Genomic DNA, 13477 nt, shown 5'->3' with positions numbered 1-13477 from the left:
CCTCCCCAACCAGGGCCGCCCTCCCGCACACGGCCCGCTCCGGCCGCTGCCCGCCTCTCCCGCCCTTGCTGCGTCAATCTCTGATTCAACTTTGTGTTCTTCTCTTGTCTGTCTCTTTCCCACTTCTGTTTCCTTTGCTTTCACGGATTCCTTCCTCTTCCCTCTTTCTGAGCTGTGAAAGTGAGGGGGTCGTGGTTTTTCTTGACCACCGCTCTGCGTCTGGCACCCAGCACCAGACGTGGCACAAGTGGGCACTCAGTATCTGTAGAACTAATCTTTCTCTTCTGCGTCTCTGACTTCTGTGAGACAGTCCAAAATTTTGCTGGCTACGCCTTAGGTGAAGAAGCTTATGGTGCAGTGCTCTTAGCCCTCCAAGTAAAAGGGTGGGTTTGCTCCCCAGTTCACTATTGACCAGCTGGGTTCTGCTCATCCGTGGTCGCTGGGACAGCTACTCCCTACTGCCCAGGCTCTTCCCTTCCTGATGAACACGGGCTCAGGACACCTGGACCTCGGAAGCCAGGCCCTCAAATGAAGGGAATAGAAGGAAGGCACTGGTGTCCTCGGGGGCGGGAGGTGATTGAGCCTTGCCACTGACTATCCCATCTGATGGATCTGCGCCCTCCTCAGGAAGAAGCAGGCGCTGGCCACTGGAGTCTGTGTGTGCTTGGGTTTCTCCGCGCCTGGAGAAGGAGGAGGCCCAGGATGGGGGCAGTTGGGCTGCTAGCTGAGGCCAAGCTGCTCTGAGCAATGTGGTTGTGTTTACTGGGAGGGTGGGAGGCCCGGGCCTGCTTTTTTCCTGCCTTCCAGGAAGATAAGGCAGAAAGCAGGGATGAAGGATAGAATGGGTAATACTCTGAAACCACAAGAAAGAGTCCTGGCTTTCGTCTCTGCCCTACAGCTCAGACATGCTCCCGGGGCGTCTGGGAGCAGGGAATGGCCCCACCCCCACTACTCTGGGGTCCCTGCCCAGGGAAGCTCAGAACACTCAGTGGGCTCCCCAGACTTCCATCTCCCCTCCAGTGTCAGCTCACCCACAAGCTTTTCAGCTGTCTCACCCCCCTTCCCACCCCTGGTTTTCCTTTCCAGATGAGCCCAGCAACCCTAGAGCCAGGCTTTTCCCCTTGCTTTCCTGTACCAGCTGAAGCCACAGGAACCCTGGGCAGGTGAATGACATGCATGGGCCTTGAGGGCTGGCTGCATGTTCATCTTCCCCTAGCCTCTAGGATCCCTGTCTGGACCCCAGGCACAGACCAGCCCTAGAGCAACCAAGTGCCAAACCCTGAGGATACACAATCACCTGGTATAAAAAATACTGCCACCTTTATTATTATGCTGGGCAGCACATTTTTTTTTTTTACAAAAGTATCTTTACAAAAGTGGGGTTTGGAATCTCAAGGGCTGAGTCTGGGGAAATCTGTTTTCTTACCAACATCCAATGAGTAAACCAAGGGAGATCTGGCCTGATCTCATGGAAGAGAATTCAAATACTGGTGGTTTCTGGTGGAATTTCTTACCCTTGGAAGGGGAAGAGGATTCCATAGCATGTTGCAGGAGGGGGCACAGAACACGAGGAGAGATGGCGGAGCAGGGGAGAAGGGGTACCTTCTATGCCAACCTCCAGTTTCCAAGTGGCAAGGAACGCCTAGTTCAACCTGTTTCATCCTCCCATTTTCCTGCATTCCCTGAATGAGGTGCCAGTTGTTTCAGCTGGAGGGTTGACAGTTTGAAGGAAGTCTGAAGGAAGCAGGGCAGTATCTTTTTCCCTCCTGCCCAGAGTTTGGGGGAGGGGACCCAGTGTGTGGTAGGAAGAGTCCTACCTGCTTTGAAGCCCCCTTTCTCCTGGGCAGCCTCGCCTTATTCTAACAGGAAAGATTCTGTAGCTTGTTCCCTGCGGAAGCCTAAGGGTCCCAGCTGCTCTGCCGGGGCCTCCAGGAACCTTCTGGGCTTGGAGGCAGAGGTGCGTCCTCTCTGGCATCCAGGCCAGGGTGGGGTAGGAGCAGCTGGGAGCAGAAACGGGGTTGGGCAGCTCAAGTCTGCATGTCCATGAGACAGATCATGTGGTCCAGTTCAGCAGGCTGGGCGGCTCCTTGGGCTTCACCCTGAGTGAGATGAGGCTTGGAGACTTATAGTCGCCATCCGGAGAAGGCTCAAAGCTGTGGCCCCCTAGGGCGGGGGAGAAGCCATGGATGGAGTAGATGCCAGGGTGGGCTCCAGGAGAGGTTGGCACCCCCATGAAGCCAGCCACATTCCCATGAGGGTGGGAGTATGGAGACATGCATGGGGAGGGGACGCCCTCTGGACTCACGAGGCAAGGACCCCCGGGGCTCCCAGACCCTGAACTGGGCCACAGGGAGTTCTGCAGCTGAAAAGAGAGAAGTAAGCCCATGAATCAGGAGGCCCAGGGGCCTCCCTAACCTAGAGATTCTCTTGCCCTTAGGGCTCCAGAAGCTTTGGAGAGAGCTTCCTCTTGGCCCAGGTCTAAAACCTACCCCCCAACACTCACAGTGACATCTCAGAAGACCCCTGCCGTTACTTCTCAAACTGAGATCTCCAACTGCTCTACATACATCCTTCATGAGACTGGTCAAAGCCCATCTTGAGAGGAAGAAGTGATTCAGCCATAGTCACATGGAACTCTGAGGCTGCTCCTGGTCTCCCCGGGGCCACAGCTTACACTCTGGCTGGCTTTCCCACAGAACTGCCAGGCCCTGGCCCTGGGTGGGGAGGGGTCTCACCTGGGGATGGCTGTCGGTCCGGGGCAGCATGGAGATGTCATAGGCAGACGTGAAGGGGTTCCGCCCCTCCTGGATCTTCCCATAACGCTCACGCTTCCGCCACTTGGCTCTGCGGTTCTGAAACCAGACCTGGGGAGAGGTTGGGAGAGGTTGAGGAGGTGACAAAGCAGCCCACTCCATGAGGCGTGGGGCCCACTGGGGAGAGAGTTGATGGCTGTATCCTCCTGTGAAGTGGTGGGGAGCTGGCTCCAGGCTGGTGGACTCTCTGAATTGCAGGAACTTGTAAATTCATATCATTCTCAGGGCCTGGGATGGGGCCTAAAAGAAGCCCAGCCCAGAGAGGATTTATTGGCCCTGTGGGCCCTCCCCTGCTCCCGAGGCTGAGTCATACTGGTTCTCCAGTCTGGCTGTGTCTGGTAAGGGTAGTGTTGGGGTCTGTGGCCTCAGAGCCCCAGGGCGAGTACATGTGTTGGGTTTCTAGTCTTTTTTTTTTTTTCAAACATTTTTATTTTAAAAAATTTCTTTTTTTTTTAATTTTCATTTCTTTTTTTTCTATTTTTTACCATTTATTTTTATTAGTTGGAGGCTAATTACTTTACAATATTGTAGTGGTTTTTGCCATACATTGACATGAATCAGCCATGGATTTACAGGTTTCTAGTCTTATCTCTTTCCCAGTGTTCGCACCTTACCGCATCTGAGAAATGCAGTAAAGTAACCTGGAGACAACAGCCTGGAGCCCAGCTCCTTACCATGGTCCCTTGGCACTGACCCCTGCCCCTCCCCACAGCCTCATCTCCTGTCAGGCAACAACACTCAATTCTTCCTAGCTGCCGTCTGAAACACTGCTATCTTGCTCCTCCTGCCTTTGCCTAGGTTTTTCCAGCTTGCGCTACCCATCCCCCCCACACATACATTTGAGCTCAGCACCCTCTACCGGACTTCCTGAAAAGCCCAGAATAGCTCTCATGATACTCATCACATCCTATACCACTATCAGTTTTGGAACCTCTTTCCCACTCATTTCTGAGCTCCTGGCAGGTGAGCGTGGCATATCTGTGTGCTACCCACATACCTGGGGTGGATCTGTCATCTGGTTATGCTGTGTGTACCGGTGCATGTGTCAAGCCCCAGGCTAGATATTGGCACTATCAAAACCAAACCAAATTCTCCTGCTTTCCAGGGATTCAGCTAGGAGCCACAACAAAAGGAGCTGCATGAGTGTATAAGTAACCCTACCTGAGTCCCTCACTCCTCACGCCCCCACTCACGCAGGAAGGGAAGGCCCGATAGTTATAAGAAGTTGGGCGTACTCCTGGCCCTTAACCCAGGGTTGCAGATCCCAGAGCAGGCCTGGGTCAAGGCTAGGGAGGGCCCACTACCGGTTCCTCCTTGCTCTTTAATTTGCTCTTCCTCCCCTGCAGTCCATGGGGTTGCAAAGAGTTGGACACGACTGAGCAACCACCACCTCTGCGGACAGATGGAGGAGCCTGGATTTGCTGATCACTTTTCTTGTAATTCTCTGTCACCACCCGCTCTCCCCTCTGGGCTCTGAACCTGCCCCCTGCACTGTCCTGTAGGTGGTCCCCTTACTCCTCCCAACGAGGTGGGGCCTATGGGTGGTGTCATGTTCTTGTCAAGCGTCACTGCTCTTGGGCCTCAGGCATCATGGAAGCTTCTAGACTAGGTCTGGGGGCCTGTGGCCAACCCTTCACCCCTTTAGGGTTGAAAAGTCCTAGAAGGGCAATGGGGAAAGTGTGTTCTGCCTCCCCAAAGCAGTTCCATGGGGACAGCTCTTCAGAGCAGCCCTCTGCCCCGATCCCCACTGAGGCTTGCTGGGCTGTCTGCAGATGTGACGTTTGGACTTCCATGGCTTATGTGATCTGGAGTTATCTCAAAAGCTGGGCCTCTTACCCTGATGGTCCCATGCCCTGAGGAGCCCTGGGGAACAGTTCTAAAAGTCTGTTTTGGGGGCCACCTGGTAGGAACATGGAAGCAGGAAGACCCAGCAGAGTAGAGTCCTATGTTGAATTCAACTGAAGGGCATTCTCTGCCAGGCTGCAGTTGGCCTCTTTATAGACTGAGGGGCCCACATTCCCTGCCTCAGGCCCTTAGAGCCTCTAGAGGGGCCCCCACCCAGGCTGTGATAAGCATGAGCTCTGCCCTGGGTCCACTGGGACAGGGACTCTCCTTTGCTTAGAGGTCACCTCCTTGCCTTCCCAAGAAAGCCAAACCCAACCCTTCTCCTGGTGCCTCCAGCTTGGCATCAGGGAGCTCCGCAGCAGGTTCAGAGGAAGGCAGCAATGACCATCTTCCTCGGGCCAGACTCTTGTTGAAGCCCCCTTTTCTGTCCCCACCTCCTACTTACCACCTTCATGTTCTTCCTCACTTCCAGCACGCCTTGGACATGGATTCCCTTCCCTTCTCTCTTTCCCAGCATCCCTCTGTCCTCCCACCCCATCCACACAGGCTGGGCTCCACCCAAGTGAAGCTGGCGACAGCTCCATCCAGCCCCAGAGCCTGATCTCTGCTGGGGAGAGTTTGTTTGTTGTGGGCAGGGGCTCCCCGCCAGGCTCTCCCAGCTACGGTCTGGGAATTGGCAAGACTGAGGTCACCGGCTCAGGCTGGCTTTAAGCACCACTGATCCTGAGACCCCCGTCAGGGACCCTCCCCTTTCTGGGCAGCTACCCTGAGAGCGGTCCTGAGACGTGTTTAGCCTTTCACATCTTCTAAAATGCTGTCACACCTGTGATCGTCCAAGATACTCCTCATGCGTTAGTACTATCATTCTCTTTTCCTAAATGGGGAAACCAAGACCGTGACGTGCCCCAAGTCACCTGGTCAGCTAGTAAGTGGCAAAGTTAGGACACCCACACAGGTCTTTTGACTCCAGGAGGCTGTCACCCTCATCCCATACAGGAGCCTCAACTTGGGCTGCGAGCCTGTGGCTGCAGCCAAGCTGGGCGTGGAGGGGAACCCGGGACAGCGAACAGGGGCAGGCTTGGGGAAGGGCAACGCTGTGGTGCCAGCGACCACCTCTCCTGGCCCCCGAGTGGCCTGGCTCACGGTCCGGGTGGTCAAGGCAGCCAGGGAGCTCTGTGGCCTAGGTGCCCTCACCTGTACTCGGGCCTCGGTCAGGTCCGTGCGCAGAGCCAGCTGTTCCCGGGCATATACATCAGGGTAGTGGGTTTTCTGGAAGACTTTCTCCAGTTCCTCCAGCTGGAACGTGCTGAAGGTTGTGCGGTTCCGGCGCTTCTTGCTCTTGTTCTTGGCCAGCTCCATGGAGTCAGGGAGTCCCGGGGACAGAGGGACACGCAGGCTGGCAAGGCAGGGGCCTGGGGAGCCTGGCAAGTTAGAGGTCCCGTCTCGGGGGCCCCCTCGGCAGTCCAAGGGCAGCTGGGGGAAGCTGGCAGCTTTGGAGGCCTTCTCCTCAGCTGCAATGGAAAACACAAAAAGGAGGATGGAAACCGAACCAGGGGGTTTTGTGGGTGGAATGGAGGGAGGGGGAAGAACGTTGACGCTTCAGTCCCCGCCTCCCCCTTCCTTTTTCCTCCCGTCCTCCCAGCAGCCACCCTTCAAGGGAGCCTGGCATTCGGAGGCCTGCCTGCTGAGCCTCCAGCTGGGGAGGGGGCCCTGGGGAACCATGTGCTCTGTGGTCTGGGCGGATCTGCTGGGGCCGGAGGGGGTTTCATTTCGGGGAAGTGCTCTGTGGTGGCGCATCCCACAGAGTGTGGAGGTGCCAGGATTGATGCCACAGCAGGGCCAAGCCCAGGGGTGGAAGGAGGGGGTAGGGATGGGGTGGTTGACATCTCCCTGCCCCTACCTCCTTAGCCCTGACTGCAGGCCTTGGCTCCCATACCCCAATGCCCAGGCCTCTGCTCCAGGACCAGACAAGGATGCCTTATTCTCTGAACCCCCAGTCTCAGGACAGTGTCAAATCCTCCTGTCCTGGGGTAGAAAGGGCAAGATGGGACAAAGAAGCTTTAAGAGGAATTGTCAAATTCTTCATAAGATATTGATGTTTGGGCAAGCACTGAAGCTCCAGCGTTAGAGAGCAGGAGACAGGTGACAGGCTATACTCGGAGAAGGAGAGGTGGGGAACAGTGTGGAACAGCATAGCCTCAGAGCCCATCATTCTTGTCGTCTATCCCCACTCCCTGGGAGTCTCTGGCTCCCCCATTGCCCATGATTAACAAGCAGCCCCACTCTGACGTGCTCATCCTCACTTGGGAAGCTTGGTGGAGCTCCACCACGACCGGGGCACGGTGAAAAATAGGTCACCCTGATCACCCCACCCTCTCCCTCTGGCAAGGACCCCCAGCAGCGTCGCCATGAAATCTCTTCTCAACAGTCCTCTGGGATGTCAGCAGCGACGCCACACAGACGCCCAACTGATTCACACAGACCCTTCCCTGGCCCCAGGCCCATCTCCAGTCGGGGCTTGGCCCCCAGGAAGCCCAGGAAGCTGGTACCAAGAGGCAGTTTCTTTCCCAGGATTTGGTGTTGGCTCACTAAAGTGGGGAGGGGCAGGAGGGAAAAGACTGAGAGAGAGGATCAGAGAGGTGGGTTCTGGAGCTCTGGATCTGATGAGTCCCTGTCTCCTTGTGGAGGACAAGTTGGGTGAGGTTCACCTTCCCCACCCCCCCGCCCCCCACAGCTGGATGGTGGTGAGTGACCTCCCAGAACTCCCCAGGCTGTGAAAAAAGCTATGCTTCACGAATGTGTCCTGGAGGCTGGGGAGAGTCAGGTAGGGCCTGCCCTTGAATATAGTGACAGCTCAGACACTTCCTTCATGATGCAGGTGGAGCACAGGTAGGGAAATTGCTTCAGTCCTTGACTTCTATTCCTGGGCAATACATTTTGGTTCTAATGGTAGCTCCACCAGGTAGGACCAGAGGAAGGACGACTCAATGGTAGTTTGAACCAAATAATTTTAAGCGGTCAGGAAGACCAGGGAAACTGGGAGAGGGCACCACACAAACTGCAGGCTGGAGAGGGAGGGGTCTTGGTATCTCAGATTCAGAGGGAGGGATGGTTGGACTCCAGGCAGAGAAGCGTGAGGGTGGCTCAGGGATGGGGTCAGAGGAGCTCTGATGTCCCTGCAGAAGGCTCCCCAAAGCTCCAGGGCTTGCTCAGCTGTCACCGGGCCCTCAGTGTCTGTCTCGATAGGATATGCCCAGATTGGAAGGGATCAGACCTGGGGCTCCAGGACTTGCCTTCTTGATCTTAAGCCACCCAGCTACCAGGGATGAAAACACAGCAAGCCTTCTCAGAAATAGCTACCCCCAAAAAAGAGCCAAGCTGGCTGGCCTCTGCTGGCCTCCCGGGACTGCCCATTCTGCAGCCCTCCCAGAGCACCACAGAACTTCTCCCCTCCTCACTGTCATTGCCGTGAAACCTCTGTCTGCCCGGAGGAGTCCAGTGGGACAGGGGCATGGATCACAGAACACCAAGCAGCCTCCTGAGAAGCAAGGCCCAGAAGAGAAAAGAGGTGGAGATGGGCTAAATGGAGAGCAATGGTCATGGAAAGGCAGAGCAGGAACAGAGGCCAGTAGTCTGAATCTGAGCTTGTCATGGGAACGACGCACTGTAAGCCCGGAGTACATCCAAAGTGTGCACGGGCTCTGTACTGGAGTCACTTGTACCCACTGGGGCCACCGGGAGATTAAGCGGGTAGTGCTCCTGTTGGAGACTGGGAGCCTGGAACCCAGCACTGAGGCGCCGGTGGCCTGCACAACCAGTCTGTCGGCCTGAAAGACAAGAGTCAGGACGAGCATCAGCGAGCTCTGTCCCTCACTTCCTTCTCTCCAGTGCACTCCCCTATCCCGGGTCCTACTAGCGACTGCCCGGAAGCCATGGCAGCTTGGAAGCCGCACAACTCGGGCTGCCTATAGGGAGCGGCACTGCCCCCATGGATGGCGTCCACGATGCCGCAGGACCAGCTAGCCGGCTTTCAGCTTTGGAAGGAAAGCGTAGATTCCGCGTGCCCCTGCCCAAGAGACCCGCAGAGGTCTCTGAAGCCTGGGGTTCCCCAGCTGGGCTGAAAATCCAAAGCCGGTGTGGACCTACACGCCGTTTGGAAACACCCAGTGGGGCCTTGGGGCTCTCCTGAGAGGTTTCCAACCTTGCCCTAGTCTCAGCGGAGCTGACGACTGGGTACTCTTCTCGAAGTTCAGAGGCCGGCCCAGGAAGCGCGGCCAACAGGGTTAGCCGGCTCAGGGCTTATGCGGTGGCGAGCGCGTTTTGACATCAAGAAGCCAAATTAGAGGACAGACTGGAAGGCCCCCGGCAAAACAGGAGGGGACGACCAGGCACTTCGGCCCGCTGAGCAGCCACGCGCTGAGGGCGCGAAGGCTGCTGGCACTGCTCCGACACTACCGCGGTCCAGACCCGGGTTGCGCGCTCTCCGCAAACAGCGGCCAAGGGCTGGAGAGGAGCGCCGTGCGCCGGCTTGGCTTTCGGCTTTGAGCGCTCAATAAAGGGCCTCACCGGGATCGCGCAAAAGAGGGGGCACAGCTGCGCGCTCATGGTCTAAGCTGGAAACGCTCTGAGCACGCTATTTTAAAAGCCGAGAAATTAGGCGGGTTCCCCCTTTTGACCAACATTTCCCATCAAGCAGACTGCACGGCCCGCGTCCCCCAGGCCGTCCCTCCCTAGCAGCCCGTCTCTGCAGCAGGGACGCAAACCACCCGCCCACCCGCCGAGTTCAGGCTGGGGCACTGGGAAGGCCACTGGCGGCTGGGGGCTCTACCCAGGTTCGGCTCGCATCCGCCGCGCCTCCTTTTCGTTTGGTCTGTCCTCTGCTCATCTCGCCTGGTTAATTTCCTTCTCCTACTTGTTCCCATTTTGCTATTTTCTGCACTTTAAGGATGTTTCTTTTTCTTCATACTGTCTGCTGCTTTTCTTTTCGTCCATTCCCTTCTTCTCCATTTGCCCTCTTCCTTCGATCCTCCTCCGCTTTTTTTTTTCGTTCGTTCTTCATTTATTTCTTGTTCTGCCCAGTTCGCTGACTGCCTTTTACCTTTCCTTCTTTCCTCTCTCCACTGTTTTTTTGTCGAATTTCCTTTTCCCTCTTTTTGGTTGTTTACACTTTTATTTTTTCCCCCACGCATTTCGTTGTTGACACCGTCGCGGTCGCTAGATTCCTCCTCGCCGCTCTTTCCGCTCCAGCGCTCTCAGCAGTTTGCTCGGCGCCGGGGTCGGTCGCGATCCCGGCCGGCCGGCCGTAATCCATCGTGCCCAGCAGGGACGCTGAGCCGCAGGGTGCGTCGAGCCAGGCGAGGTACCTGTGTCCCGGGCGGTGCTCACGGCGCTGCGCGGCCGCCGCCGTCTGGCTGGGATCAGAGGAGCCAGGCCAACTGCTTCTCATTAAGTCCCAACTGTGGTTTTTATCAGGAGAGCCTCTTTCAAAGGGCACAGACACGAAGCTCCGCGGACTCGCTCATTTCCTCCACTGACCCCCACACACCTCCCTGCCCTCCCTTACACGTTCTCACCGCCCCGACTGGGCGAAGGCCGGAGCTGCCTGGCCACTCCGCAGAGGCCCGCGAGGCGCCAGCGGGGCGGAGGCGAGTTGGGAGGCGATCTCGAAGGATTCAGCTCCGGGCCTAAGCTTCAGGATGTGGCAGCAAAGATGAGGCGGGCGCGGGCACCGACACTTCCACAGGTCAGCCGGTGCAGTGGCAGCCGCGGGGTTGGGTTCAGGCCCGCTCAGGCGCGCTCTTTGGAGACCGCACGGTCCAACTGGCGTTAGCGTCCAGGGCACCAGCCCAGGAGCAGCCGGAGGCGCCCAGGGCTTAGGCCCGCTCCCGACGGCCCCGCAGTGATCATCCAGTGCGAGGAAGCCAAGACTGCTAGAAGGGCGGCCATCGCCGTGCATACGACGGAGAGGCCAGGTTAGTCTGGGAAATAAGAACACAATTATTCTGCACTGAGAATGGCCCGGGAATGCCTCACCAACCGCGGCCACTGTACCGAGCGCCTTAAGGCGCAGACAGCAGCGCCTCTCCCGGGGGAGGCCAGGCCGCAACCTCCCTCGGCTGAGTCCGGCTTGTCCACTGTAGATCGGGGCCGACCTCAGGGCCGCCAGACACAAAAGCCGCGCTTCTTTCCCCGCACTGGGGCCAAGAAGAGTTAAGCCTGGCTCCCGGGCCTCGGTGTCAGTTACCGCCCAACTCCGGCAAGGCACGATCTCTGCTTCCCGGTTCTGGCCGTCTTCCGGCCCAAAGGGGCCCCGGGCCGTCGCTACTCCAGCCTCCCTGGACCTCCCGCCTCCCTTTCCCGCCGCCAGAGGCACGCGTGGCTCTGCCTCCCCGCACGGCGCTGGCTTTCGCCCAGTGCGGACCAGCTCCGGTCCGGCTTCAGAGAGAGCCGTGCCGAGGGGCCAGATAGGTAGAAACTTCTGAAATAGGCGACTGGGAGAAGGAAGCGGGGAGGCCCCGGCGGGCCCGGGGTGTGAAGAGGGAGAGCGCCCCGCGCCGCGCGTTACCTTCCTCTGGGCCCTCGTAGAAGTGGCCGCCGTTGAGCGCCGGGCCGGGCCCGAGGTCCTGCAGGTACTTGGAGGGCGGCTTGGCCGGCTCCGGGAGGTAGGGCTCCAGGGGCCCGCAGGCCGGAAAGCGGGTCAGCCGCGGGCCGCGGGGTGGCGCGGGATGCAGGTGAGGCGCGGCGGCGGGGGTTCCCTGGGAGCCGGGAGGTTCGTCCCCGGCGGCCGCGTAGGGGCCAGGCCCGGGCCCCACGCCGAAAGGCGCGCAGCGCTCCGGGTCCATGCCGGCTCGGGGCGCACAGGCCGCCGGGGGCTCCGGGGCTCGCGCTGCCCGCGCGGCCTGTGAGCGCCCGCCAAGGGGGAGGGACCTGGGCGCGGGGGCGCGGAGCCCCCGGGAGCGGCGCGCGCCGCGGGGGGTGGGGGGTAGGGGGGCAGGGGAGGGGGCCGCACTCTGACTTAATGCTGGAACCATCCACGTCACGTGCAGCCCCGCGCGGGTTAACCCCTCGGAGCCCGGTAGCCCCCTGATTCACTCCAGTCCCGGTATCAGAAGCAGTGGGAGAGGGGGAGGAAGTCACCCCCTCTCTCTAGAGTAGAGTCCCTTTTGTCTGTGCATCTTGGTGAGTCCCTTGTTTAGAGCAGCACTGGCCCAGATATCTGGCCCGGCGGCTTGACTCTGGAGGGGTGAGACACTTCAGGGTAGAGACCCCCTCCAGACCCAACAAATACTTTTAGGTCCGGTCTCCTGACTTTAGCCTGGGATAATGGCCAGAGAACAGGTAGGGGCTGGGCTGGGACGTTTATTTTCTTTACTGGGAGTTGGAAAAACTTGGCGTTCAGCAAAAACACCTCCGTTTATAGAGATCTCTTGTTTTTCTCCGGGCAAGGGGTCATTGTTGTGTGGAAACAGCTCTAATCTGGTAATGGGTGCTGGGGTCTGGGAGCTGGGTGTGATAATGAATTAGCTGTGGGGCCTTGAACTAGTCACTTAGAGTCCCCATCTGACTGTGGACATTGGACAGTCAGTCCTCTGAATCTCTGTATATTCCTGGTGAGTTTCAGAAGCAGAGGCAAGGCCAGAGAAGACAGCGGGGCTGCAGAGGCATCTCAGGACTGAACAGAGTCCAGCAGAGGTTACCTTAGGAGCAGGTGGAGGAGTTCCTAGAGAGTTTTGTGTTTGAACAGCAGGCATGGAGTGAATGCCTTTTAATGAGCAAATGATCTGAAAGTGCCTTGGGACCGCCTGGAGAGGGGCTGTCTGCAGCTCAGACCTTGGGTGCTGTTGCCCCAGGCCTGCCACTTTAGAAGGACAAAGTAGGACCATGTCACCTAAGAGCTGGGTCTCCCTAGCCAAAAGGAAGCCCAGAACTAGGGCAGTAGCTTAGAATTTCTTAAAAGTGAAACAACCTCCACCTTACCTAAGATCTGGGAAGAAATACCTGTGGGCCCTAGGACTCTGCTCACTTTTGTGGATTGAGGAGTCCCTAGTTCTGGGTCACACAGTTTTTTATTTTCACTGCCTCCAGAGATTAGCAAGAAGGGTGGGGAGTTGAACATCATTTGTATTTCATTTGAATTCTCAATTTTTAAAGGAATCCAAGGGGCCTGGTGTGAACACCTCCCTCTTCCGCTGGGGGCTTAGAGGGGGTTTCTTGGCTGTCCTCAGCCAGAGTTGGGCTGTAAATCAAGGGCAAACAGGAACCAGAAGCCTTGCATCTCACAAGTAGTCATTAAGCCATTATTAAACATACCGTAACTTCTCTGAAGCCTTATTGGTTTAAACACCACATTGGAGGCATTATGGCCATTAGGGCCCCTAATCACAGACTACAGACTGGGGTAGTGAGATGGGAGCACCTGGAGCTGCTATTTCCAGCCAAGAGGGAGGCTTAGCTTGGAATTAAGCTTCCTCTCTGGTCTTACCAGGGGCATCCATTCTCTAGGATCCAGTGGATCCCAGCTCTGGGCAGCCAACTTGATCACTTTTGCCCATTCATAAGGGTTTTTCAATAGATACTGAGTTAGTAAATCAACTTACCTCAATTTAGAAAATAATAGTTATTGGGTTAGGACTGTAGATATTGTTGACTTTTTTCAGGAGCATGTTAATGTCAATTCAGGACACCTTTTCTGTTCAACAAAGTAATCAAGCAGCTTACTGTGGAAGATGAAAGTATGACAGAAAAACATCACTCTTTTCTGTTCAACAAAGTAATCAAACAGCTTACTGTGGAAGATGAAAGTATGACAGAAAAACATC

The 13477-nt window shown here is 57.0% G+C and overlaps 1 protein-coding gene and 1 long non-coding RNA gene across 3 annotated transcripts in view; one reads left to right on the top strand and one right to left on the bottom strand.

Moving 5' to 3' along the window:
* Positions 1-1302: 1302 nt before the first annotated feature.
* On the bottom strand, positions 1303-11617 carry ALX3 (ALX homeobox 3). The gene is made up of 4 exons (XM_043460388.1): positions 11224-11617; positions 5853-6169; positions 2736-2864; positions 1303-2362 (listed from the first exon to the last, which is right to left on the bottom strand). Exons 1-4 carry the CDS (start codon positions 11498-11500, stop codon positions 2054-2056), a joined length of 1032 nt encoding a protein of 343 aa, XP_043316323.1. The 5' UTR covers positions 11501-11617; the 3' UTR covers positions 1303-2053.
* The window catches only part of LOC122436567, a 39653-nt gene continuing 36224 nt past the window's right edge, over positions 10049-13477 (top strand). For both annotated transcript variants that reach the window (XR_006268042.1, XR_006268043.1), the window contains exon 1: positions 10049-10630. This is a non-coding gene — a long non-coding RNA (uncharacterized LOC122436567). The remainder of the gene's footprint in view (positions 10631-13477) is intronic.

The sequence above is a fragment of the Cervus canadensis genome, chromosome 2, assembly GCF_019320065.1.
Source record: "Cervus canadensis isolate Bull #8, Minnesota chromosome 2, ASM1932006v1, whole genome shotgun sequence".
Lineage (NCBI taxonomy): Eukaryota > Metazoa > Chordata > Mammalia > Artiodactyla > Cervidae > Cervus > Cervus canadensis.
Note: the sequence above shows the minus strand (reverse complement) of the source record. Positions and strands in the feature narration are given on the sequence as shown.

Bases quoted from the DNA above. Each gene is read 5' to 3' on its own strand.
- ALX3 (XM_043460388.1), bottom strand. From the start codon at position 11,500: ATGGACCCGGAGCGCTGCGCGCCTTTCGGCGTGGGGCCCGGGCCTGGC. The intron at 6,170-11,223 runs GTAACGCGCGGC...TTTCCATTGCAG, and splicing joins CTACGAGGGCCCAGAGGAAG to CTGAGGAGAAGGCCTCCAAA. The intron at 2,363-2,735 runs GTGAGACCCCTC...CTCTCTTTTCAG, and splicing joins GGACCGACAGCCATCCCCAG to CTGCAGAACTCCCTGTGGCC.